At 44.0% G+C, this 27,372-nt stretch overlaps 2 protein-coding genes across 2 annotated transcripts; both read left to right on the top strand.

The window, feature by feature from the left end:
* Window positions 1-7,807: 7,807 nt before the first annotated feature.
* Window positions 7,808-17,068, top strand: LOC123074321 (putative receptor-like protein kinase At4g00960). The gene is made up of 4 exons (XM_044497198.1): window positions 7,808-8,121; window positions 16,130-16,358; window positions 16,459-16,609; window positions 16,702-17,068. The coding sequence occupies exons 2-4, from the start codon at window positions 16,234-16,236 to the stop codon at window positions 16,876-16,878; spliced, it is 453 nt and encodes a 150-aa protein (XP_044353133.1). The 5' UTR covers window positions 7,808-8,121; window positions 16,130-16,233; the 3' UTR covers window positions 16,879-17,068.
* Window positions 17,069-21,999: 4,931 nt separating this feature from the next.
* LOC123076187 (serine/threonine-protein kinase BSK1-2-like) lies at window positions 22,000-22,735 on the top strand. Its single transcript, XM_044498572.1, has 3 exons — window positions 22,000-22,092; window positions 22,218-22,331; window positions 22,421-22,735. The coding sequence occupies exons 1-3, from the start codon at window positions 22,000-22,002 to the stop codon at window positions 22,733-22,735; spliced, it is 522 nt and encodes a 173-aa protein (XP_044354507.1).
* Window positions 22,736-27,372: the final 4,637 nt, after the last annotated feature.

The following is a 27,372-nucleotide window of genomic DNA, read 5'->3' as shown; positions in this document are numbered from 1 at the left end:
GCATTGAGCATGAACATTATATCTGGATCTTGTTTATTGTGATACGGTTATTCATTTAAATCGGAGAATAATAGTTGTTCTATTTATATGAGTAATATCTTTATGGTCATGCACCCTTGATAAATGGTCTATTCTTGTTGAATCTCGATCGTAGTGATACACATATACATAATATTGATGCCAAAAGATGCAAAGTTGATAATGATAGTGCAACATATTTGTGGCACTGCTGTTTAGGTCATATTGGTGTAAAGCGCATGAAGAAACTCCATGCAGATGGACTTTTGGAATCACTTGATTATGAATCATTTGATACTTGCGAACCATGCCACATGGGCAAGATGACTAAAACTCTGTTCTCTGGAACAATGGAGCAAGCTAATGACTTATTGGGAATAATACATACTGATGTATGCGGTCCGATGAGTGTTGAGGCACGCGGCGGGTATCGTTATTTTCTGACCTTCACAGATGATTTGACTATGTATGGGTATATCTACTTGATCAAACAGAAGTCTGATAACATTTGAAAAGTTCAAAGAATTTCAGAGCAAAGTGGAGAATTATCGTAACAAGAAAATAAAGTTTCTACAATCTGATCACGGAGGCGAATATTTGAGTTACGAGTTTGGCCTTCATTTAAAACAATGTGGAATTGTTTCACAACTCATGCCACCTGGAATACCACAGCGTAATGGTGTGTCCGAACGTCGTAACCGTACTTTATTGGATATGGTGCATTCTATGATGTCTCTTACCGATTTACCCCTATCGTTTTGGGGTTATGGATTAGAGACAGCTGCATTCACGTTAAATAGGGCACCGTCTAAATCCGTTGAGACGATAGTGTATGAACTGTGGTTTGGCAAGAAACCTAAGCTGTTGTTTCTTAAAATTTGGGGTTGCGACACTTATGTCAAAAGGCTTCAGCCTGATAAGCTCGAACCCAAATCGGAGAAGTGTTTCTTCATAGGATACCATAAGGAAACAATCGGTTACACCTTCTACCACAGATCCGAAGGCAAGATCTTTGTTGCCAAGAATGGAACCTTTATAGGGAAGGAGTTTCTCTCGAAAGAAGTGAGTGGGAGTAAAGTAGAACTTGATGAGGTAATTGTACCTTCTCTCGAATTGGAAAGTAGCACATCACAGAAAACCGTTCCTATGGTGCCTACACCAACTAGAGAGGAAGCAAATGATAATGATCATGAAACTTCAGATCAAGTTACTAATGAACCTCGTAGGTCGACCAGAGCACGATCCGCACCAGAGTGGTGCAGTAATCCTGTTCTGGAAGTCATGTTATTAGACCAAGGCGAACATACAAACTACGAAGAAGCTATGATGAGCTTGAGGCCATGAAATCTGTGATAGGATCTGTGTATGAGAACAAAGTGTGGACTTTGGTGGACTTGCCCGATGATCGGCAAGCCATTGAGAATAAATGGATCTTCAAGAAGAAGCCTGACGCTGATGGTAATGTTACTGTCTACAAAGCTCGACTTGTTGCGAAAGGTTTTCGACAAGTTCAAGGAGTTGACTACGATGAGACTTTCTCACCCGTAGCGATGCATAAGTCTGTCCGAATCATGTTAGCAATTGCCGCATTTTATGATTATGAAATCTTTCAAATGAATGTAAAAACTGCATTCCTTAATGGATTTCTTAAAGAAGAATTGTATATGATGCAACCAGAAGGTTTTGTCGATCCTAAAGGTGCTAACAAAGTGTGCAAGCTCCAGTGATCCATCTATGGACTGGTGCAAGCATCTCGGAGTTGGAATATACACTTTGATGAGGTGATCAAAGCATATGGTTTTATACAGACTTACGGAGAAGCCTGTATTTACAAGAAAGTGAGTGGGACCTCTGTAGCATTTCTAATATTATATGTGGATGACATATTATTGATTAGAAATGATATAGAATTTCTGGATAGCATAAAAGGATACTTGAATAAGAATTTTTCAATGAAAGACCTCGGTGAAGCTGCTTACATATTGGGCATCAAAATCTGTAGAGATAGATCAAGACGCTTGATAAGATTTTCAATGAGTACATACCTGGACAAGATTTTGAAGTAGTTCAAAATGGATCAGTCAAAGAAGTTCTATCCTGTATTGTAAGGTGTGAAGTCGAGTAAGACTCAAAGCCCGACCACGGAAGAAGATAGAGAGAGAATGAAAGTCATTCCCTATGCCTCAGCCATAGGTTCTATAAAGTATGCCATTTTGTGTACCAGACCTATTGTGTACCTTGCCATGAGTTTGGCAAGGGGGTACAATAGTGATCTAGGAGTAGATCGCTGGACAGTGGTCAAAATTATCCTTAGTTACCTAAGAGGACAAAGGGAATATTTCTCGGTTAAGGAGGTGATAAAGAGTTCGTCGTAAAGAGTTCGTCGTAAAGAGTTACGTCGATGCAAGATTTGACACCAATTCAGATGACTTCGAGTCTCAATCTGGATACATATTGAAAGTGGGAACAATTAGCTACAGTAGCTCCATGTAGAGCATTGTAGACATAGAAATTTGCAAAATACATGCGGATCTGAATATGGCAGACCCATTGAGTAAACCTCTCTCACAAGCAAAACATGATCACACCTTAGTACTCTTTGGGTATTAATCACATGGCGATGTGAACTAGATTATTGACTCTAGTAAACTCTTTGGGTGTTAGTCACATGGCGATGTGAACTATGGGTGTTAATCACATGACGATGTGAACTAGATTACTGACTCTAGTGCAAGTGGGAGACTGAAGGAAATATGCCCTAAAGGCAATAATAAAGTTGTTTTATATTTCCTTATTCATGATAAAGGTTTATTATTCATGCTAGAACTGTATTGGCCAGAAACTTAAATACATGTATGAATACATAAACAAAATTTGTGTCCCTAGTAAGCCTCTACTAGACTAGCTCGTTGATCAAAGATAGTTAAGGTTTCCTAACCATAGACATGTGTTGTCATTTGAAAACGGGATCCGATCATTAGGAGAATGATGTAATGGACAAGACCCATTCGTTAGCTTAGCATATTGATCGTTCAGTTTATTGCTATTGCTTTTTTGATGACAAATACATATTCCTTCGACTATGAGATTATGCAACTCCCGGATACCGGAGAAATACCTTGTGTGCTATCAAACATCACAACATAACTGGGTGATCATAAAGATGCTCTACAGGTATCTCCAAAGGTGTCTGTTGAGTTGTTATAGATCGAGATTAGGATTTGTCACTCCGAGTATCGGAGAGGTATCTCTGGGCCCTCTCGGTAATACACATCATAAGAAGCCTTGCAAGCAAAGTGACTAAGGAGTTAGTTGCAAGATGATGTATTACGGAATGAGTAAAAAGACTTGCCGGTAACGAGATTGAACTAGGTATGATGATACCGACGATCGAATCTCGGGCAAGTAACATACCGATGGACAAAGGAATTACGTATGTTGTCATAAGGTTCGACCGATAAAGATCTTCGTAGAATATGTAGGAGCCAATATGGGCATCCAGGTTCCGCTATTGGTTATTAACCAGAGAGGTGTTTCGGTCATGTCTACATAGTTCTCGAACCCATAGGGTCCGCACGCTTAACGTTCGTTGACGATATAGTGTTATATGAGTTATATGATTTGGTGACCGAATGTTGTTCAGAGTCCCGGATGAGATCACGGACATGACGAGGAGTCTCGAAATGGTCGAGAGGTAAAGAGTGATATATTGCATGATGGTATTCGGACACCGGAAGTGTTTCCGAGTGTACCGGGTAGTCATCGGAATACCGGAGGGGGTACCGGACACCCCCGGGAGGTTAATGGGCCTATTGGGCCATTAGAAGGGGGCACACCAGCCCACAAGGGGCTTGTGCACCCCCTATGGCAGCCCTAACAGAGGAAAGCGGGGATTCGGCCTCCCCCTTCCTTTCCTCTTCCCCCCTTTCCTTCCCCCCTCCGATAAATATGGTAAGGGGATGGGGCGCCACTTGGGGAGGACCTCAAGTAGGATTTGGCCTACTTGGGGGCGCCTCCTGGCCACTCCCTCCTCCCCCACCTATATATATGTGGGAGGGGGCGCCTAGCACAACTACAACGCTTAGCCGTGTGCGGCACCCCCCTCCACCATTTACACCCTCGGTCATATTTTCGTAGTCCTTAGGCGAAGCCCTGCGGAGATAACTTCACCATCACCGTCACCACACCGTCGTGCTGCCGAAACTCATCCACTACCTCTCCGTCTTGCTGGATCAAGAAGGCGGAGGACGTCACCGAGCTGAACGTGTGCTAAACGCGGAGGTGCCGTACGTTTGGTACTTGGTTGGTTGGAGCACGAAGAAGTTCGACTACATCAACCGTGTTACTAAATGCTTCCGCTTACGGTCTACGAGGGTACGTAGACACACTCTCCTCTCTCGTTGCTATGCATCTCCATGGATAGAGCTTGCGTGTGCGTAGAATTTTTTTGTTTTGCATGCAAATTTTCCCAAACACTGTCCATGTTGTAACGTAGGACCAGAAGATCGTGCTCACCTCTTGTTCACCTGTCCGGTGGATGCCTCCATTTGGGGTGCCATTGGGTTGCTACCCTGTTACTCTCCACTGTCTGACTTATGGAATGCGCCAGTTCAGCACGGGCTTCCTCCGTCAGTCTGGCCTCTTATTCTGCTACTCATATTAGGGAAAGTAGTGGTTGCACCCACCTTCGGTGCATCCACGGTGCACCCACGCAAGAAAACATAGTAAAAAATTCAAAAATTCTGAAACTTTATGGGAATGATCATCAACAAATTCTATGGGGGCTTGCAAAGTTTGGTGGTCAAATAACTTTCGAGAAGCTCTCTACAAAAAAGACAAAATTACAAAATCTGCTCAAACAGTGCACTTACATTTTGACTAATTTTCAGTGAATTTGTCTTTTTGTAGAGAGCTCCTCGAATGTTATTTGACCACCAATTTTTGCAAGCCTCCCTAACATTTGTTGATGATCATTTCCATAAAGTTTCAGATTTTTTCGAAATGTTTTGATATGTTTTCTTGCGTGGGTGCACCCTGGGTGCACCGAGAGTGGGTGTAGAAGAACCACTCTTCTCATATTATGGAAATTTTGGGACGCTCGCAACACCAAAACCGTTAGGAACTTGTCTCTCTCTCCTTATGATGTAATTAGGGCTATTATCTCTGATCTTACCCTATGGTCTCACACCACCTTAAGAAGGCGCAGCAAAAAATCCATGCCAGATTGTGGCGGGATTTTTTCACCTCTCGTCTTGTCTGAACTATTATTTTTTGATTGAAATATATTCAGGTGGGGAGCCCCCCCCCCCCCCTCCCCCGCCCCCGGTGACAGTTTCAAAAAAATAACGAGACACAGTATGATATGTGCAATTTTGACATGGATGAGGAGGTTTTTATATTCAACACCATCGGAAAGAACAAAAAAACTATCAAGTAGATGAACCCATGTTGCTATGTTTAGCATGAAAGAATGTTCATTTGCTCAAATTTATGCATTCTTTTCTTTGTCTCCTTCCCACTTTATATGTGTTGGTGTCTAACTTGTTTCGTCAATTGTGATATGTAGGACAACGTTGTTCAAGCTTTGTTCAAAGGAAAATGAAAAGGAAAAGGGAGAAAAGGGAAGCAAGGCAGAGCATTCACCTTGCATCATCGTTGGAAGGAGCCTGAAAGTGAGAAGTGAAAGAACCGAGAGGCATATGAAGTTCCTAATAAAAAGAACTCCAAGAGCTTAGTTCGAAATGCAGTAACGGTTGGTGATGATGATGCATCAAGTGGCGAAAAAGGAAAACAAAAGCCCCACTCCCAACTCGGTTGCTCCTACGAGAAGGCCCGGTGAAAGAAGGAATGGCAAAAAAGGGCACGAAGGCTGGAGACAATACATGAAGGAATAACTGGAAGCCATCATTGATGCAAGAAAGGAGATGGACGAAGAAAGAAAATGCAGGAAGATCAAAGACATGGAGGAGCGGACCGCAGCAGAACAATGGAGGGCGGTGACCGTCGGAGGCGGCTGAGGAGAAGAAGGTGGCGGCTGAGGAGAGGAAGGTGGCCATGGAAAAACTACAAGCATTTGCCATGAGAAAAAGCTAATGTTCATGTGCTCAGGTGGTTTCAGTGAGAAGAAAAAAGCATACATTGAGCTTTGTCGCGACTAAGTTTTGTCCATTAAGTCAATGAGCATTGAGCATTGTCAAAAAGCATACATTTTGAATAGGCTAAAGCATAGGAAAGCTACACACTATAGCACTAACCATGGCGTCTCGCGGGTTTTCAGGACCCCTTCGCCGCTAACAAGCCGCGACAACAAATAGAAGATCCTGATTCCAGTAGTGAATGATACATCTACAAAAGGTTATATGCACCACATACATGATAACTTATGTAAAAAAACACGGTGACTTTTTGAACCGGTGAAAATGTTATTGACAAATGTACCCCCGGTAACTTCTATGTCAACAACTTGGTAATATAGGCACAACAGAGCTGATAACTGACTTAGTCCAGGCATGGTAACTTTTTGATTGAGAATTTTTTTGTTGAAAAACACTTCGGATAATTCATGTACACATAGCTAGTAATGTACATCCAACATGGCTGATAACTTACTTAGCCCTAATGTGGTAATTTTTAAACCCGGAAAGAAAGTTTTTGAAAAACACCTCCGATTACTCATGTGTAAATAAATGATAATATACGCATGACAGAGAATATAACTTACATAGCATAGGTGTGGTAATTTCTTAACCAAAAGGAAGCCACCGGAACATATCAAAATGAGATCTAGTTTCGAAGGTCTCGTCGCAATGTATCTTTTTATGTGAAACCAATTTCTTAATCGGTCCAACGATTTGAGCTACAAAACTTTTTGAAGTTTTGATATAGAAGAATATAAGATGACATCAACTTTTTTGTCATTTAATGCATGCATGTATGTGCGTGTGGTGAGAAGGTTGGAGAAATCATTTCGTATGCCCCAATAATTTCTGTTCAAACATCATGATAACTTATATACCACATACGTGATAACTTACGTAGACCAAAGTGATAACTTTTGACCCAAAAAAATATGCCGGGACATATCAACATGTGATCTAGTTTCGAAGATCTCGTCGTGACGATTTTTTATGTCAAAACAGATTTTGAATTGGACTGACGGTTTGAGGTACAAAACATTTTGAATTTTTGATTTGAAAAGAATCCTTGGTGATATCATCAAATCTGTCTATTCATGCATGCATGCAATTAGTTGCTCTAATAAAGAGGGAATGTTATGCATTGAGAAAGTAGAATAATATGCAGGCATGACACATGCACTCGTTCGTATGTGTTCCTAATTGCTGAACAATCGGAAGTTAGTCGCATCCTAAAGAATAACATAGCCTACAAATAAGAAATGACTTACCTCTTTGCCGAGAATAATCAGAAAGAAAAAGATACTCCCTCCGTTCCTAAATATAAGTCTTTTTAGACATTTCAAATGGACTACAACATATGAATGTATGTAAATATATTTTAGAGTGTAGATTCACTCATTTTATTCTTTATGTAGTCACTTGTTGAAATCTCTAAAAACACTTATATTTGGAAACGGAGGGAGTACAACATTTCACTAGTAATATATTTTGAAGATTGGCGTTACCGTGTGAAAGGAAGTCGCGCTGTGTGGACATGACCACAGAATGTCACCGAGGGCCTTAAGTTTGTTGAGTCAACAGTTGTTTCTCTCCCAGCGTATTCAACGAACCTCTCAACCGAGTTGTTCCATTAACAATAAAATTCACTCAAATCAAAGGTCGTTGATCGTTGGGTGGCATTGTTTGTTTATTCATTTGCAAGAAAACTCTATAGCTAGTCGACGCAGGTTCCTGGTCCCTGGATGCTTTTGTACGTATCGATAAGTTCAGCTGCCCTAGATGGTTAAATACACTTCCTGGATGCAGATGCTCTAAATAAAGGCATTAGCCTTCTCCAGCCAACTCTTCCTCAAACCTGCTCCTTCCCTCTGCTTGATTGCTTCACCGCTCGCCTCTCCGGCTCTTCTCTTGATCCATACAATCAAGGATCAGCACCTCTCGAAACCTGCAGGTCTTGGATCTTTAGGTATGTTTTTGGATGTCAGTTAGTTGGCGCTTTGTTAAGTTTACACTTCATGCATGCTGTGTTAATTCTGAACACCCGAGAGTTCTCTCGGTTTGGCCTTCTTAGCTTTCTCGATCAAATCTCTAGGTTAATCCGCTAAGATAGGATCCAAAGTAACCTGCAAAGTATTTTATTTATGCGAAAATTGACACTGAGCTTTTATCGTGTTCAAAAGCGTTTCTGGCATCAAGTCTGATACAAAACATCCTTATTAATTTGATTCTTCTCAATTTTTTTCTTATTTTACAAACTATCGACGTATGCATAGATTCAATAACCAGTATGGTATTCTACTGTTTTTCTGTCGGATGAGGTTGTGTTGGAATAGTGCGTGAAAGACTCCAAGTTGGGGCGCCTTCAGGGACTACTGAGTACTCCCTAGTCAATTCCTAAATACTCCCTCCGTAAACTAATATAAAAGCGTTTAGAATACTAAAATAGTGATCTAAACATTCTTATATTAGTTTACAGAGGGAGTAGATGTTGTACTATAAGATAGCTATATGATGTTTCCAACTTTAGTTTTCAACAACCTTTTTTGCATATTAGAGGAAATTTGAGATTTTTTTTACAACTATTATTGAAATTATAGTATTATCACCTCAAAATTCTAACTAGTTTAGTAATATCGGTCTCCACAACTTGTTATGGGCACTAGACTTGCTGGCTTAGACTACTTGGTTTGATTGATTTCTGAAAAAGCCATGTACTTCCTCGGTCTTAGAACAAGTTGATTTTTAGCTTTATCCCGAATCAACAGATTTTAAGTTTCACTCGCTTTATTGAAGAAAAAAAAAGCTCAAATATTAAAGACACCAAGTTAGAAAACATTAGATTAGTTATGAAATATATTTTATATTGCACTTATTCATTGTCATAAATATTAATACTATTTCGTGCAAATTTGGTCAAACTCACGATTGGTAGACCAAGGACAAAACCATCAATCAACTTAATTTTGGAAGAAAGTATTATACTATATTGACCAAGTACAAAACCAAAGTGAATATGAATTCCAGGGCAAAACAAATACTCCCTCCGTCCCATAATGTAAGACGTTTTTGCAAGCTACATCAAAATGCACACATAGTGCATCCTGAACACAAAGCAAATTGCATCATCAGTTAATCACAACACAAACATGAAGAAACACTTGCACTCATTTGTAATCGAATTCACATGGCAAAATCACAAAAGAGAGCAATTGAAAAAAAAATCACCTTGGAGGAATTTCGTCGAACAATTGCTGTGCACCACGCTCAACTATGACCGGAGTTGGGCTGGACGCTGGTGGAACATATATGACGGAGTGTACTAGAAGGATGGGGAGGAGGTGGTGGAGGTTGCGGGCTTGTGGCTGCGATGGGGAGCTCGAGCCAGGCCCGTGACTGCTCGCCGCAGCGGCCAGAGGCAGGGGAGCTTTGCGGAGGCGGCAGAATTGATAGGGAAGAGGGCGGCTGTGCGGGGGGCCCGAGCAACTATGTTTCCGGCCGCTGCGTGTTCGATTCCGGGCAGGTGCAGGGCATCGAAGGACCTACATGGGCAGCAGAGTGGCGGAGGCGGAGTCTACTAGCCAGCTGGCACACAGAAGTGGCTTGGAGGGAGCGGGACGCCGCGGAAAATTCCAGCCGGAGCGGTCGCCCCTCCTGCACATGATTTCCAGGTTTTACCAAAACTTTTGGTTTGATATAAATACAGTATAGACACAGACATTTGTACATATGTATGAACGTACGCATTACTTTTATCGTCGACGGAGACGTCTTCTCCCACTAAATGTACATTGCCAAAATGTTTGAATTAAATCCAGCAAAATGCGAGGACCAATGTAAAGTCTAAAACTTGAACTCTTGTGAACTAGGATACCACTGTCCCCCTGACCATCCAACCACGGGTTGGTTCGTTGTTTGATATAGCTAGAAGACAATAATATACTCCGATTATTACCAAAAAAATAATATGAGTGTAGCAAATGAGATAAGTATACTTATAGAGCATAAAACCTGTCCACATTTGCTATATCGGTAGCTTTCAGGTAAGAATAAATAAGCTGATGGAGTACGGGACACCTACGCTATAATTAATAATGGAGTCAGTTGATTTTTTTTAATACAGTACTGATGCAGACGCTCAATTGACATCCTTAATAAATGCAATTTATCTTGTACATATTTACGTATAAAATTGTATACTAAAGTTGTGACAAGTAATATGTATATGAGGGAGTAACAATATTTTGTTAAGAGCAACTCTAGCAGACCCCGCATCCTCCCAGCCCGCAAAACGTGTTTGCAGTTCGCGCAAATACACCTTTGTGGTCCGGCGCGGACGGGCGCAGTTGCAGATCCCGCATAATGGACCTGTAAAAAAAGATATTCCCGGAATATGCTTTTTTATTGGTCGGCTTTGCGGCGTCTGATCTTGCGTAGCTCCTCCCGGCCCGCAAAACTTAAATTTGCAACTTAAATTGATCTAGCATAATGCATTTCTTTGCTTTTACAACAACATTAGATACAAAAGACATCACCAAATCTTTGCTAGAATAGCAAAACCAAAGAAAACAGGAACCACAAGTATGCACTTCAGAAGATTTCCAACTTCCATAACTGCTCCCACAAGTTGGACTAATATCTTCTCCATGCATTCATTGTTGATCTGCGGATTCTTGATTTTGCATTCTTCTTTCTTCATCTTTGGTTCGAAAGAAGTATACGTTGCTTCCCCTCTAGTTGCACATGCAGCCGCATCATTGCCTTTGATTGTACTAAGCAGTGCACAAACATCTATTAGTTTCTTTCTATCAATAAATCAATGTATTGACCTTCCCAAAACCAAAATGAGCATCCATCGTCCTACACAAAAGAATGAGAAAGCTCGAAGTGAGCTACCACAATTGAACTAAAGAATGAGCTATCACATGAGCTATCGCAAGTGCACGTACCCCGTCGTTTTCGCATCTGAAGAACACCCATCCGGGTTGCTTCGGCGTGCCCGAAGTGAGCCGCAACACTTTCCGCGTGCAGTCGTCGCACTGTATGAGCGGCATCGGCAAGCCACAAAGACGCTGCGCGAGCGCCGAGCCCGGTGGACGGCTGGACGAATCCATGCCCGCAAACCTTCGGCGGCGGCGGGCGGACGAACCCGTACCTGCATGCGGCGATGCGCCCTTGCCTGGGCTGCGGGAGAGGCTCCCCGGCCACTCCATCGCTTGGGGCAGCAACCGGCGCCCGGGAAAAGCCAAATCCGGCGGCCCGCGATGAAGTGCCGTAGATCCGCAAATCCGACGGCCCGCCGACGCAGGGGGGAAGGGAGGGGAGGCCTCGTGCGCGTGGCGGCCTTTCAGCGTGCTCCTGTCGGCTGCTTTCGCCGGAATCTTGGGCGGCGGGCGGCGTCGGCGCGAGGGGGGGAGAGGAGAGGTGGTTGGTGGGGGAAAGCGCGGGATGAAATGTCACCCCACCAACCGCTTCCACTTATATGCAGGGCACCGCAGCCGCGCGGAGAAAACCCGCGTTTTCCCGGGTTGGGGTCGGGATTTTGCCACTCCCCTCAAAAATTTTTGCGGGCCAGGACGGGATGCGGGGTCTGATCGGGCTGGTTTTTCCGCTCCGGTCTGCATTTTGACGTTTATTTTACGGGTCGGGGCGGGAAGCGGAGTCCGCTAAAGTTGCTAAAGGCAAAGCAACATGAATTGACCCATATGATCTCTGACCATGAGTCTACCACTGATTTTAGTGGTCTAGACCCGCAAGTCAGTGAGGCTATGAGTCTCCTTAGCCGGTTCGCTAGTGGAACACAAGTGCCTGCATCTTCCTGAGCCTCAAGTTCACGCAGGCGCTTAAGTTAGTTGAGTTTTAGCTCCACCCCGCAAATTAAGAAAACAAAACAAATAGTAGTAACTTACAAGCATACCCACCGGTAGCTAGTCTAGAAGCTCTGAAAAAAATGAGTAGGCACTACATTTTTTTATGGGAGAGCTGGCACCACGTCGCGCCGGATGAAACATAACATAAGCAATGGAAATTTGCAAAGTTTATACATACAAAGGAAAGCGCTTTAATGATTTGGCCATTTTAGAATTGCAAGAAAAGATCCTTTAGGGCACTATTCAAAAGTGCAAATAAACATCTTTTAAAAAGTGCCTAAATTTTGAAATGGAGGAAAAGTGTCTAAAATTTCAGGAGGAGTCATTATTATTTCAAACAACTCATACTTATAATTCTCAAGAAACTTTCCAAGAACCCCTACAAAGGATCCAACAGTTTTCCCCGCCAAAAGCAAAAAAAATTCAATACTTCAAATTCCCGGGCCTATGAATTATTTCTCCAAACATCATATAAGATAAACTTATAGTCAACATTGATCACCATAATTACGCAAACATAATTGATCGTCCATTTGAGCAACAGTTTAATATGTGAACTTTAACTGCCTTATTTTACTATACAATTATGGTGATGTTTGAAAGTTTGTTACATAGTTTGGTACAACCGTGTGGAAATACAAAGCTTAGAATTAAAATATATACCTCAAACATAAGAAAACTTAGCTAAGGCCACAATCACCGGGATTCACTATAGATGCTATCCGGTATCGCATATGATCATTGTAGCACAATGTTGTGACCGCAGCTAACTGATACACATAGACGTTGAGGGGGAGTGTTGAAATTTATTGTCTACCTCTCTTCATCAGTTTGTCCTTTTAAAGCAACTGGCTGGACCATGAATTCAATATGGTATCTGAGCCAAGAGGTATTAAACGAGTTTAAGACTCTGCCAATGTAGTATTAAAAAATTATATTCTGTGGCCTACATCGATCCCATCATCTAAGGACTAAGATAGCCTAGGCGTGAGGCGGAGTGTTGAAATATATTGCATGCCTTTTTTCATCATTTCGGACTTTTAGAACAACGGGTTGGGACATGAATTCAATAGTTTGTGCATGCAGGACAATAAAATGGGAGGCAAGTCTAGCAAATATGACAACAATCTGGCGCATGACAATAAAATGGGTGGCGAGTCTAGCAAATATGACAGGCAATATGGAGAGGATGTTAGAGCATCTCCAGCCGTTGCCCCCCCCCCCCCCAGGACGCATAAAATCGCCCCTGGGGGCGAGCCGGGCGGTTTTGCGCCCAGTCGTCGCCCCCAGGCGCCGAAATTGGCCCACTTTTCAGCCCCATTTCGGCGAATAAAGGGCTCATATGGGCGAGAATAGGCCCATATTCGGCGTGGTTCGCCGTGTCTCGGAGTTCAATTATCAACACAATTTTTTCTTATCACATATTTCATCACAGAAAAATCAAATACTTCAACAAAATAGTACAACAACAAATAGTTCAATACAAATTATATAGTTCAACAAATAAAAACTCATATTTCATCACACGGCGTCCCCCTTGAGCCTCCATAGGTGCTCAATCAGATCTTTCTGCAGTTGATGATGCACCTGTGGGTCTCGAATCTCCTGACGCATACTGAGATAGGCAGTCCAGGTTGCCGGTAGCTGGTGATCAACTTCGGCTAGAGGACCCTGCCTGTAGTATGGTTCAGTGTCAAACACTGGGTCTTCTTGCTCGCTCTCGATGATCATGTTGTGCAAGATGACACAGCAAGTCATAATCTCCCACATTTGATCTTTGGACCAGGTCTGAGCGGGGTACCGGACAACAGCAAATCGAGATTAGAGCACACCAAATGCCCGCTCGACATCCTTCCTGCAAGCCTCCTGAATCTTCGCAAACCAGGCGTTCTTGCTGCCTGCCACAGGGTTTGAGATCGTCTTCACAAATGTCGACCATCTTGGATAGATGCCATCAGCTAGATAGTACCCCTTGTTGTAGTGCCGCCCATTGATCTCGAAGTTCACCGGAGGAGAATGACCTTCAACAAGCTTGGCAAAGACAGGAGAGCGCTGCAGCACGTTGATGTCATTGTGAGTTCCTGGCATACCAAAGAAGGAGTGCCAAATCCAGAGGTCCTGTGTGGCCACCGCCTCAAGTACCACACTGCAACCGCCTTTGGCGCCTTTGTACATCCCCTGCCAAGCAAATGGGCAATTCTTCCATTTTCAATGCATGCAGTCGATGCTTCCAAGCATCCCAGGAAATCCTCTTGCTGTATTCTGTGCTAGGATCCGAGCAGTGTCTTCTGCATTGGGTGTTCTCAAGTATTGCGGTCCAAACACTGCCACCACTGCCCGACAAAACTTGTAGAAACACTCTATGCTGGTGGACTCGGCCATGCGCCCATAGTTGTCGAGTGAATCACCGGGAGCTCCGTATGCAAGCATCCTCATCGCTGTTGTGCACTTCTGGATGGAGGTGAATCCAAGGGCGCCGGTGCAATCCATCTTGCACTTGAAGTAGTTGTCGAACTCCCGGATGGAATTCACAATCCTGAGGAAGAGCTTTCGGCTCATCCGATAACGGCGCCAAAATGTTTTCTCGCCGTGAAGTGGAGCATCGGCGAAATAGTCGGAGTAGAGCATGCGGTAGCCTTCGAGACGATGCCGGTTCTTTGCTTTCACCCGCCCCGGCGCTGACCCACCTCGCCGCGGCTTTTCATTGCTCGCCAGCAGCTGGGCGAGGGCGGCGAGCACCATGAGATGCTCTTCTTCCTCGACGTCGGCCTCGGCTTCCTCCTCCAGCAGCGCGGCGAGCGCTTCCTCGTCATTCGAGTCCATCGCCGAGGCAGGCAAATCGCCGAACACCTTGCGCCCGGTGGGCGTGTACCCGCCGCTAAACTGCCCCTCCGCGGCCGGAAACGCCCAGCTGCTGTTGGAGGGGCTGCTGCGGCGAAGCTCTGCTATTTTTCCGGCGGGGAATGGCTATCTAGCGGTGAAGGGCGGCGGGCGGCGCCGGGATATAGGTAGTGGCGGCCGAGGGCGCGGGGGGTGGGAGGCGAGTCGGGGAAGAAAACCTTGACTTTTCCCCTGACGGTGTGGGCCAGCCGCGTTTTTCCCTTGCGCCGGAGCCCCCCAATTGCCCCCCAGTGCGCCGGGTTCGGCCTGTGACCGCCGGGCAGAAAAAAGGGCCGAACCGGCGATTTTTGGCATCCTGGGGCCGCGACTGGTGCGTTTTTTTTTGCGCCGGCACCGAAAAAGTGGCCTGGGGAGGCCTGTTGGGGGCGCGGCTGGAGATGCTCTTATGCGACCAAACATCACTACCACCAAAGTTACCATTTCAGTATCTGAAAATGATCACAAACAACTTCTCTGATGAGCATGCTCTCGGTAGTGGTGGTTCAGGTGTGGTATACAAGGTATATTTAAACCTAGACAACAATATCTAGATGACCCTATGAACCTATTAATAAGATAATTTAAACAGGGAAGGATGAGTAATGGAGAATTCGTTGCCGTGAAGAAACTTCAAGTGTCATTGCCAAGCTTTCAGAAGCAGTTTGAGAATGAGGTGTATCGTCTAATGTACCTTAATCACCCGAATATAGTGCGACTTCGAGGGTACTGCTACGAAACACAGAATATATGTGTAGAGCACAATGGGAATTTCGTCTTTGCGGAGATGTCAGAAAGGTTGCTTTGCTTGCAATATTATGCTAACGGAAGCCTTGCTGGTTATATTTCAGATATAACAATTCAACACGGGCATATGTTGCCTGTATGTCTGTGTTTATATGTTTAGTTGCCTACGACTTTTTCGTTTAATAGTATCTATACCATAATTTTGAGATCCTTAAGATATCATTAGGCAGTTAATTATGATTTCGCAGTCTTCGTTCACCATACTTTTGGCTGGGCAGTGGGGATTAGGACAACTTAATTTGCATGTATACAATATGGCTGTTATAGTTTTCAAGTTAATTATGAATATGCGATAAACACATCGGTCATGACGAAGGACAATGCAGTTTGAATCTGCAGTGTTTTCATATATTATCAACAGTATAAAATAGATTTTTGCATAACATGTGTAAAAAATGTTATTTCTTTTTGTAAAAAATGTAGATGAATCTTCTGGACTTGAGTGGGACACCCGCTATAACATAATTGTCGAGATTTGCTATGGTTTAAAGTACCTTCATGAGGGAAAAGATAAGCCCGTGCTCCATATGGACCTAAAGCCGGCCAACATATTGCTGGATAATGCTATGAAGCCAAAGATTACAGACTTTGGTCTTTCAAGACTACTCGATCAACAGCAAACTATAAGCACTTCAAGTCGTGATGGAACACTGTAATTATCCATTCTATTTTATTGGTTTACAAAATATTTCCCGTGCACAGTGTTGTTATTTTGTACCTTCAAACTTCACAAACTTAACCTTGCGATGTAGGGGTTACATGGCACTAGAATACCTACATGGAGGTACGGTCACAGCTAAATCAGACATACTTAGTTTGGGTGTAATAATTTTGGAGGTAATAACAGGACACAAGGACTACCCAGATGTTACAAGAACATCATCCGAGAGATTTGTGGAGCTTGTAAGAAATCGATGTCCTGTTTCGACAAAGAGCATGTTACATTTTAATTTTGCATACTGGTACCACTCTATATTCATTTTTCGATTTCTCAGACACTTGATAAATGGAGGTCCAGAAATCCATTGAACAAATCACCAGGCTATATACCAAAAATAAGAAGATGCATTGAGATAGGTCTAGCATGTGTGAATCCTGAGCGGAAGGGAAGGCCATCAACAGGCGAGCTTATAAAGTTGCTACAAGGAAGAATGACGTTAGACGAGGTATAGTAATTACTTAATCATAATGCATGTAAATGTCATCAAAACACCTCGAAGAGTACAAGTTGTGCACATTCAAATAAGATACACCTGCAATGCATCGGGTCTGTCCTAACCGTGATCACTATCAGGGATTTTGTAAAATTTAAATGAGGCAAAATATTGTCATAGTTAACCAGTGGAATATATAGATTGCAGCTGTTAGAGTAGTCATTATGGTATACGACTTCTAATCCAAGTCAGTTTTGTACCCTTACCCCAAGTCGGTTTGTATCCTTTTATATACTTTTGTATGCCGCACCAAATCATCAATAAGCAACAGTTTTATTCAGCTTTCATGGTATCAGATACCGGTCCCAGGGTTTAGGGTATGGCTCCGCCAACGCCACCGCCGCCGCCGCCGCCCGGCTACTTCGAGCGCCGGGCCGCACTCATCGCCAAGGCCGCCAACGCCGCGGCCGCTTCTCTCTCGGCCCTCACCATAGCTCCACAAAACTACCCTGCACCCATCCTCGCCGCACCAATATCTCTTGCTGACACAATCTCCGACGTCAGCCCCTACATCCCATAGTTCTTGATCTCGCCGCCCACAACTACTACCATTGGAGACATCTCTTCGATCTCCACCTCGGCCACTGCAACCTGCGCTCGCATGTCGCCGCCAACTGTCTTCCCCGCCCCGACGATCCGCAATGGTTGAAAGACGATCTCGCGATCGTCCAGTGGTTCTATACCCGCATCACCACCGAGATCTTCAACATGCTCGATCACGACGGCGCCACCGCTGCCAACATCTGGCACTCCCTCCGTCAGCTCTTCCAAAGCAACACCGACGCTCGGAAAAACGCTCTCCACACCGAGCTTCGCAATATGGTGCAAGGAGACGCCCCGGTGAACCTGTTCTGCCAGCGCGTTAAGACCATTGGTGATGAGCTCCGCGAACTCGGCGATACAGTTAGCGACTCACAGCTAATCAATATCGTCGTCGTCGGCCTCAGCGAAGACTTTGACAAGCAAGCCTCGTTCATACCGATGATACGGCCCCCTCCTACCTTCGCTGAAGTTCGTTCCTTGCTACAACTCACGGCGGAAACACAAGCTTGCAAGGACTCTCGCCCCAAGGTCTTTCATGCTGCGGCTCGTCCTCCTCTGTCGTCTACACCAGCGCCGCCTTCCAGGTCGGCTCCTGCCGCCGAGCCGTCCGCATCGTCATCTGTTCAACCGCCCCCAGGCTGGCGTCCTAGTCCGAACTACCGCGGCAAAAACCCTATCTACAGGCCGTCGTCGACTCGTTCGGTTCCGCCTACGACATCACCAGCACCGAGTCCTGCACCACCCACCAGTGCTCCATTTGCGGTTGCATGGCGGCCTCCTCATGATCCTTGGACGGGGCTTGTTCAAGCATGGCCCATGCCCTGGTCCGCTCCGTCCACCCTCGGTGCTCCGCCGGCATACTCAGGTGCCTGGCAACCCGGCCTTCGGCCGCCTACTGGTGCTCCCGGGGTTCTCAACCCCCGACAGCCGGCCAATGCCTATCACGCCGCCCCGACGTATGCTCCTTATGGTCATTACACCAGCGACGGCGGCGCCTACTACACACCTCAGCCGGCCCTGCTCCCGACGCCACCCCCACCACAGCCGGCCAATGCCTTCTACACTCCCCAGCCGGCCCTACTGCCTTCACCATCGTATCCGCCGGCACTGCTTCCGACGCCACCCTCACCTGTGACGCCGAGCTGGGATCAAGCTGCCTTTCTCCAGGCCATGAATAACTTTGCTGCACAAGGAAACTCAGGTACGGATTGGATCTTTGATTCAGGGGCCTCTAGTCATATGTCTGCATCTAGTAATTGGTTATCTTCTTGCACTAAATCTCCTTTCCCTTCCATTATCCTTGGAGATGGATCATCTATTCCTATATATTGTGTTGGTCAGGCTCAACTTCCCTCTTCCACCAAACCTCTTTTACTTCGCGATGTTCTAGTTGCACCCGCCCTCATTAAAAATCTTATCTCTGTTCGCCAATTTACTTGCGACAATCTAGTTTCGGCTGAATTTGACCCTTTTGGTTTATCTGTGAAGGATTACCTGACCAAGGCCGAGATCGCTCGCTTCAATAGCTCCGGTGATCTTTATTCTCTTAATGGAGTTCCTGCCGCCACACCTCCAACATCCATGCTGGCCTCCGTCGATCTCTGGCATCGTCGCTTGGGCCATCCCAACCCCGCCGTCTTAGCTTCTATGCTTAGTGAATTTACCATACCATGTAATAGGGACTCTCATAATTCTGTGTTTTGCGAGTCTTGTCAATTAGGCAAACATGTGCGTCTTCCCTTTAGTTCCTCTAGTTCTTGCAGCACATATCCCTTTGAATTAATACATTGTGATTTATGGACCTCTCTCATTGCAAGTGTTTCGGGTTTTAAATAATACCTTGTTATCCTAGATGATTTCACCCACTTTGTCTGGACTTTTCCTCTACGCAACAAATCCGAGGTCCATTCTCTTTTCCTTAATTTTCAACGCTATGTGTCTGTTCACTTCTTCCTCCCAATTCACTTTATCCAATGTGACAATGGTCGCGAGTTTGATAACATTAAAAATCGTACTTTCTTCTTACAACATGGCATCCTGCTTAGGTTCTCATGTCCCTACACATCCCCTCAAAATGGTAAAGCAGAACGCTCTCTTCGCACCCTCAATGATATAGTTCGCACTCTCCTCATTCAATCATCTATGCCTCCCAAGTTTTGGGCTGAAGCCCTACACATGGCCACCTTCCTTCTAAATATCCGACCTTCTAAAACTAAACCCAACACTACTCCCTATTATTCCCTCTTTCTTTCCCACCCCGACTACTCCGCGGTTCGTGTTTTCGGCTGTCTCTGTTTTCCCAATGCCTACGCCACTTCTGCAAATAAATTGTCACCACGCTCTATCCCATGTGCTTTTCTCGGCTTCTCTGACGAGCACAAAGGCTATCGCTGTCTCGACCTTCACACCGGACACGTTCAAGTCTCTCGTCATGTCACGTTTGCTGAGCACATTTTTCCTTTCTCACAACGCACTACTACACCATCCAACACCCCTAGCTCCGCAAACACCCCCTCTCCCCGTCCTTTCCAACTATATACTCCCCTACCTGCCGAACACAACTTATCACCACCATCATTAACACCCACCATAGCCAATCCCAACCATACACTCACCCCACCCGAGACGTTCCCAACACCCCCGGCCCCTGCTCCCTCCCCAACACCCCCGGCCCCTACTCCCACTCCACCACCCAGCCCTGCTCCCACTCCACCACCCAGCCCTACTCCTTCGTCTGACTCTTCCGCTGCGCCGGACTCACCAGTACCCACCTTACCCCCTCGTGCTATTCCTACAGCAGCCCCGATTAATGATCATCGCATGCGTACTAGGGTCAAATCAGGATTTCATCAACCCCAAGACCGCCTAAACCTTCATACCTCCGTATCTCTCACTTCTCTTCCAAAGAATTACAAAACTGCTCTACTTGATCCCAATTGGGCCGCTGCCATGCAAGAAGAATATAGTGCTTTACTTCAAAACAACACCTGGCAACTTGTTCCTCGTCCTCCCAATACAAATATTGTTTCTGGCAAATTGATTTTCGCCAAAAGTTCCACTCCGATGGGAGCCTCTCACGATATAAAGCCAGGTGGGTTTGTCGTGGCTTTTCTCAGCAACAAGGAATTGATTACGAAGAAACCTTCTCTCCTGTTGTTAAACCTAGCACCATTCGCACCGTTCTTAGTGTTGCTGTCTCCTCTTCATGGCCCATTCACCAACTTGACGTTAAAAATGCTTTCCTCCATGGTTCCCTTCAAGAAACTGTCTACTGCCAGCAACCTCTGGGTTTTGAAAATCCATCCTTTCCAACTCATGTATGTCTTCTTCAGAAATCTCTCTACGGTCTTAAACAGGCCCCACGAGCTTGGTTTCAACGCTTCTCCTCCTTCATTCAAACAATAGGCTTCACTCCATCTCTCTCCGACACCTCTCTTTTTGTGTATCATCAAACTTCTGACACTGCCTATTTACTTCTCTATGTAGATGATATCATTCTTACCGCCTCCTCTCAAAAGTTCTTAGATCATATTGTCTCTCTTCTTAGATCTGAATTTTCTATGTCCAGCCTTTTTCTTTCCCAACGCCAATATATTCTTGATCTTCTTAATCGTGCTGGTATGCTTGACTGTCAATCATCTCGCACTCCTGTCGATACTAGTTTTAAACTTTCGGCTACCGGTGAACCCTTTTCCGATCCTACTCTCTATCGTAGCCTAACAGGTGCTCTCCAATATCTCACCATTACTCGTCCTGAAATCTCTTTTGCTGTTCAACAAGCATGTCTCTATATGCATGATCCCCGGGTTCCTCACTATAATCATGTTAAACGCATTCTTCGGTATTTAAAAGGAACTCTCAATCATGGTCTCCACCTCAATAATTCTTCTCCAAACTCGCTTACCGCACACTCTGATGCAGACTGGGCTGATTGTCCTGACACTCGAAGGTCCACTTCCGGTTTTTGTGTTTTTCTTGGTAACAATTTGATTTCTTGGTCTTCGAAAAGACAGGTTACAGTCTCACGTTCGTCGGCCGAGGCTGAGTATCGCGCTGTGGCACATGCCATTGCAGATACAATCTGGATTCGGCAGTTACTCTCCGAGCTACACAGGCCTATTGAGCAGGCCACTATTGTCTACTGTGACAATATATCAGCAGTCTACATGACCAGCAATCCAGTTCAACACCGACGCACAAAGCATATTGAGATTGATATTCATTTTGTTCGTGAAAAGGTTGCTCTTGGTCAGGTTCGGGTGCTTCATGTTCCCTCTACGGCTCAGTTTGCTGACATTTTCACCAAGGCACTGCCTACTAAGCCGTTTCAAGATATCTGTTTCAGTCTCAACGTCGTCGAGCCTGCCGTTGATACTGCGGGGGGATGTTAGAGTAGTCATTGTGGTATACGACTTCTAGTCCAAGTCAGTTTTGTACCCCTACCCCAAGTCGGTTTGTACCCTCTTATATACTCTTGTATGCCGCACCAAAACATCAATAAACAACAGTTTTATTCAGCTTTCAGCAGCGTCTAGAATGGAAGCAACCTGTTTCCCGGCCGACCTAACTGCCATCCATGAGATTCTAGAGAGGGAGGGATACAAAGAAGACGAAGGGGTTGCATCTGAGGTAATTAAAGAGAACTATTCCCTCTGTTCCAGATTATTAGACGGAGGTAATCCATTCTTGTTTCACCTTTATTTTTTTATTTTTAATTCAGTGGGCTTACATCTTCATCATCCTCCATGGTGCAGCTATCTTTCCAAATGTGGACAGACCAAATGCAAGAGACGATTACCCACAGAAAAAAGGGTGATGATGCATTCCAAGCTGGAGACTTTCAGGCAGCATTGGACAATTTTACTGAGGTAATGCCTTGAACTTATCACCAGGAGATATTTGGCGTTCTAGACTGCAGTATGCCCTGATTCATCCTTTTCCTGTCATTGTTTCACAGTTTATTGATACTGGGATATTGGTTTCACCGGTTGTTTATGCCAGACGTAGCTTGTGCTACCTTATGTCTGACCAACTTGATGCTGCCCTCCAAGACTTGAAGATAGTAGAGGGCATCTTTGAAAAATGCTCTTATAAATGGCCCACGGCACTCTACATGGAGAAAATTGCGGTTTCAATGCTAGACAATCAGAGTCCTCGTAGCGCAACCGAAATGTTGAATGAGGCGTCGCACCTCGAAGAGGAGAGGCGTGGGAATGAAACTTTCAGCTTTCAGACCAACGAGGGATTTACATTCCCAAAATTGAGCCAATAGTGCTTAGACGTTTTTGTAGTTTGAAAAAAAAATGGAGGGAGTAGCGTCCTATGCGAGTAAAGTATCACACTTGTGGGAATGGACTCTTTGATGCCACGGTCGGTGTAGTGCAAACAGTTAACGCCGTAGCCGGCCTGAAACCATTTGTTTCTGAAGAGAGATTTGGCCTATCGCACCGAAGGGTGTGGTGAACGAGGGCCTTGCGGCAGGGAACGACGCCTCTAATGCCATCGCTACCAGTGAGGTGGGCGGCTCTGCCGCTGTCGTGACCGGGGGCGGCACGATCCCTCCAGCCTCTCCGACAAGATCTACTTCGCCATCCGCCCAAGCGGCAGCGTCCTCGCTGTGGCGCAGCTCCTGCATCCAGAAGCTGTATGACGGGCCAAGGGTGGGCTCTGTTGAGCGCGCCGCCAAACGCAAGGCAGCCGGCAGCTCATCTGATGGCGGGGCGCGGCGCCGCCCTCGCACCTCCTCTGCCACTAGGAAGAAGAAGGCCAAGCTGCAGCACGTGTCCGAGCTCCTCGGGCTCCTTCTCCAAAAGACACCTATGCCGCTCACCAGGGGCAAGGTTAAGCAGATCGCGCGCTGCTGTGATCTGAATGTCGACGCCATCCTCGAAGCGGTCTCTCAGAGCTCGTCGTCATCCCCCAAGACTAGACATGGATAGATGGTGCCGAGCAGACCATTCCCTCCTGAAGTCGTTTGTACTTTGTACCCTGCATGCTTATGAGCCCAGCTTGGTTATCCTTTTAAGGGTTGTTTTAGCTACATTTCGCTTATGCGCCGGTTCGCAAACGGGCGCCTGAATGTTGTTTTTATTCTGTAAAAACAGTTCAAAAAAGGAGGTGGCGCAACCGGGAGTCGAACTGCCGATCTCTTACTTAATCTCGAACGACAGAACCACTAACTTGTTTTCTTTTGATTGTTCTCTCCAGCCACGAGAATCCTTCGGTTTTGGGAAGCTTCTTGAAGCTTCCCAAACCAGGTTTTCTCCCGGTTCGTTGTCATTTCCGGGGCGGTTTTTATTTGGTTTTTCTTTTCCTTTTCTTTTTCAAATACGTGTTTGTATTCGTTTTTTCCAAATTGATGATTTTCCATTTTTGCGTTTTTATAAAAAAATCAATGAATTTTTTTCATATTTATGAACTTTTTTTCAAAATCTAGGAACTTTTTTCAAAATTGATGAAACTTTTTTTTAATTTCATGAACTATTTTTATATTTCAATGAACTCTTTTACGAATTTGATGAAGTTTTGTTCAAATTCGATGAACTTTTTTGAAGTTTGATGAACTATTTTCAAAATTGATGAACTATTTTCAGATGTGACGAACCTTTTCAAATGTGATGAACTTTTTTAAAAATCCAGTGAACTTTTTTCAAATCCGATTTTTTTTCAAATTTGTGAACTTCTTTCAAATCTGGTGAGCTTTTTCAGATTTATGAACTTTTTCAAATTTCAGCGAATTTGATAAAAGTTCATCAAAAATTGAAAAAAAACCATCGGTTTGATAAGAGTTCACGAATTTGAAAAGAATTCATCATATAAGGAAGAAAAAATAAAAAACAAAAACGAAAAGTGGAAAATGGAAAAAGGGAAAAGGGAAAAGGAAACAAGAAAAGAGGGGAAACAATGTAAGCTATCAGATGTGCCTAAGTGGCCGACTCGTAAGAGCGTTGTACCCAGGAATAGGAGGTCGCTGGTTCGATCCTTCTTTCACGCGCCATTTTCTGTTTTTGTTTCCTTTTGGCTGCGCCTCTGTTTTGGGCCGGCCCATAAGTGCGGCAGAGTGGGCGCCGGAACTCCTAGTTGGCGCAGAAGGCGCTGGAGTTCCCCTGAGGGTTGTCGAAATTGTTCCACACGACAACAAATCTGTTTGTTGTGAAAATATAAAAGGAAAAATAAAGCCCAGTTTGGCTCAATTTTAGTGTGACTAAAAAACCCACTTTTCGCTGTGACAAGTAAACCCAGATTTCGCCATGCTATGATTTTTTTTTGCAATGGTCCAAAATTAAAACTGTTTGTGATACACAAAGAATGAAAAACAAATATATTACCAAAAAATACCCAAACTGGAAAAAGATACTTTTTAATGCAAATGACACAAAAGGGAAAAAGATCAAGGCAATTTGCATGTGAACATGGTGGCAAGAAATCTAGATTAAAAATATATGACATTTTTACTATAAATACATGAAGAGTGTGCATGAAAATTTGCCATCATGTGGAGCACAAAAAATAAATAAAAAGTGCAACATCTATTGTTAGTAGTAATTGCCATGTTTTGTAAAAGTAAATGTGCGAGAGTGTATGGAAGTAAAAATTGCAATGAATAATCAAAAAAGGCAAAAAAATTGCTATTTTTGACATGGCAAAATAAAAGTAAACTTGCCATTCTACATAAATGTACATTTGTCGTGAGCGATGGAGGTAAAAGTTGTCGTGTATGTGAAGATAAAATTGCCACGACAATGGATGTAAATATGCGATGGCAATAAAAACCCAAGTTTGCCATGGCAACAATAAGGAAGTAAATATTGACATAGCAAATATATTGCATGCACTATGGCATTTGCTGAACACATAATATCCATGGCAAATAATGCAACATATTTGCCACGATCCATTTAACTAAATTTCCATGGTTTGTAAAATAAACAATTGCCATGGTTTGGGAAAAAAATTCATGAAGTATGGCAAATCTACTCCATTTTACTAAATTTCCATGCTTCACAAAATAGAATTGCCATGGTGAGGGAAAAAATTGCCATGTAGTATGGCAAAACTACTTCAATTAACTAAATTTGCCGTGTTTCTTAAAAAATAAACTTGCCATGGTGGAGGGGAAAATATTTCCATGTAGTATGGCATATCTATTCCATTTCACTAAATTTTCCATACTTCATAAAATGGAATTGCCATGGCCAGGGGGAAAATTGCCATGTAGTATGGCAATCTATTCCAATTAACTAAATTTGTCATGGTTCGTAAAATAAACTTGCCATGGTGGAGGTGAAAAAATGACATGTAGTATAGCAAATCAATTGCATGTGCTATAACCATTTTGTACTCAACACAAAAAAATCCATTTAATTAAATTTTCCATGCTTCGTAAAATAGAATTGCCATGTTCCACGGGAAAAATTGCCAGGTAGTATGGCAAATCTATTCCATTTGTTTGTAAAATAAATTTGCCATGGTCCAAGGCAAGTTAATGGAAAAAATTCATAGCATGGCAAGTTTCATATCCGGTCACATGGCAAATTCGTAAAAAAAACTTTTTTCCCAGAAAAAGCATGTCAATAGTGTAAAAAAAATCTTTGAAATGTCCACATGGCAATTCTAGCAAGTGTAGAACTTGTCACATGGCAAATTTATATATATCTTCTTCATGGTAAATTTAGTTAGGATATATGGTCATTTACTAAAATTTGCCATTGTCTTCGCAATAAAGTAAAATTTTGATGGCAAATACATGAAACTAAAATTTGCCATGATATTGGTAATAAATTCGCCATGATCAATTACCAAATTTACCATGATCAGTGAAATAAATTTGCCATGGTTATGTCAGTTTCTAAAACCTACATATGAATTGTGAGCAACAACTCTTTGAGAGTTCGGCCAGGGACTGAACATGTCCAACAATCCCAGGTCATGGGTGAGATGTGATGGATGAACTACAGGTGAATACGAAGAACTACCCAGGTTTGCGCCACCTTCTTGGTGTAATACCCTACTCCTGCTTTGTTTTGTATTGCAGTGGTAGAGAGCTACAATATGCCTTCTACAAGGTGAAAGAATGGACCCCCTATGAGGCTTCGATCTCCCCTATTTGTAGCATCCAAGGAGCCCTTATTGGGGCGCAAGTTTTCTAGGAGGCGGCCCATCGGGCAATTACCAAAACCCTGGTTTTCAGGGCTCAGGCGGTCTAGGGTCTGGTTATCAAGGATTTGGCAACAGCGGGTCTGGACATCAGCATTTCGGTGAGGGCAACCAGACATGTTTCCAGAGTAATCCAAAGGAATTGAATAGTGGTCAATATCACGTGTTCACCACTATGGTTGCAAGTTGCAGCAACGTGCGATCAATATGGTTGAACCGGCGGTCCCTTAGTACTTAAACTGGTCGGAGCAACCAGTTGTTTGGAGTAGGGAGGATCACCCGCCCAGGGTCGAGAATCCGGGTTGTCTTGCTCTGGTGGTGGCACCTCAAGTTGATGGTTATAAGCTCACTAAGGTGCTCATGGACGGAGGCAGCAGCATCAACATTTTATATTATGATACCTTCAGACGCATGAATGAAGGAAATATGCCCTAGAGGCAATAATAAAGTTGTTATTTATATTTCCTTATTTCATGATAAATGTTTATTATTCATGCTAGAATTGTATTAACCGGAAACTTAGTACATGTGTGGACACATAGACAAACAGAGTGTCACTAGTATGCCTCTACTTGACTAGCTCGTTGAATCAAAGATGGTTAAGTTTCCTAGCCATAGACATGAGTTGTCATTTGATTAATGGGATCACATCATTAGAGAATGATGTGATTGACTTGACCCATTCCGTTAGCTTAGCACTTGATCGTTTAGTATATTGCTATTGCTTTCTTCATGAATTATACATGTTCCTAT

The sequence above is a fragment of the Triticum aestivum genome, chromosome 3D, assembly GCF_018294505.1.
Source record: "Triticum aestivum cultivar Chinese Spring chromosome 3D, IWGSC CS RefSeq v2.1, whole genome shotgun sequence".
In the NCBI taxonomy this organism is placed as follows: Eukaryota; Viridiplantae; Streptophyta; class Magnoliopsida; order Poales; family Poaceae; genus Triticum; species Triticum aestivum.
This window is presented reverse-complemented; position numbering and strand designations above follow the sequence as displayed.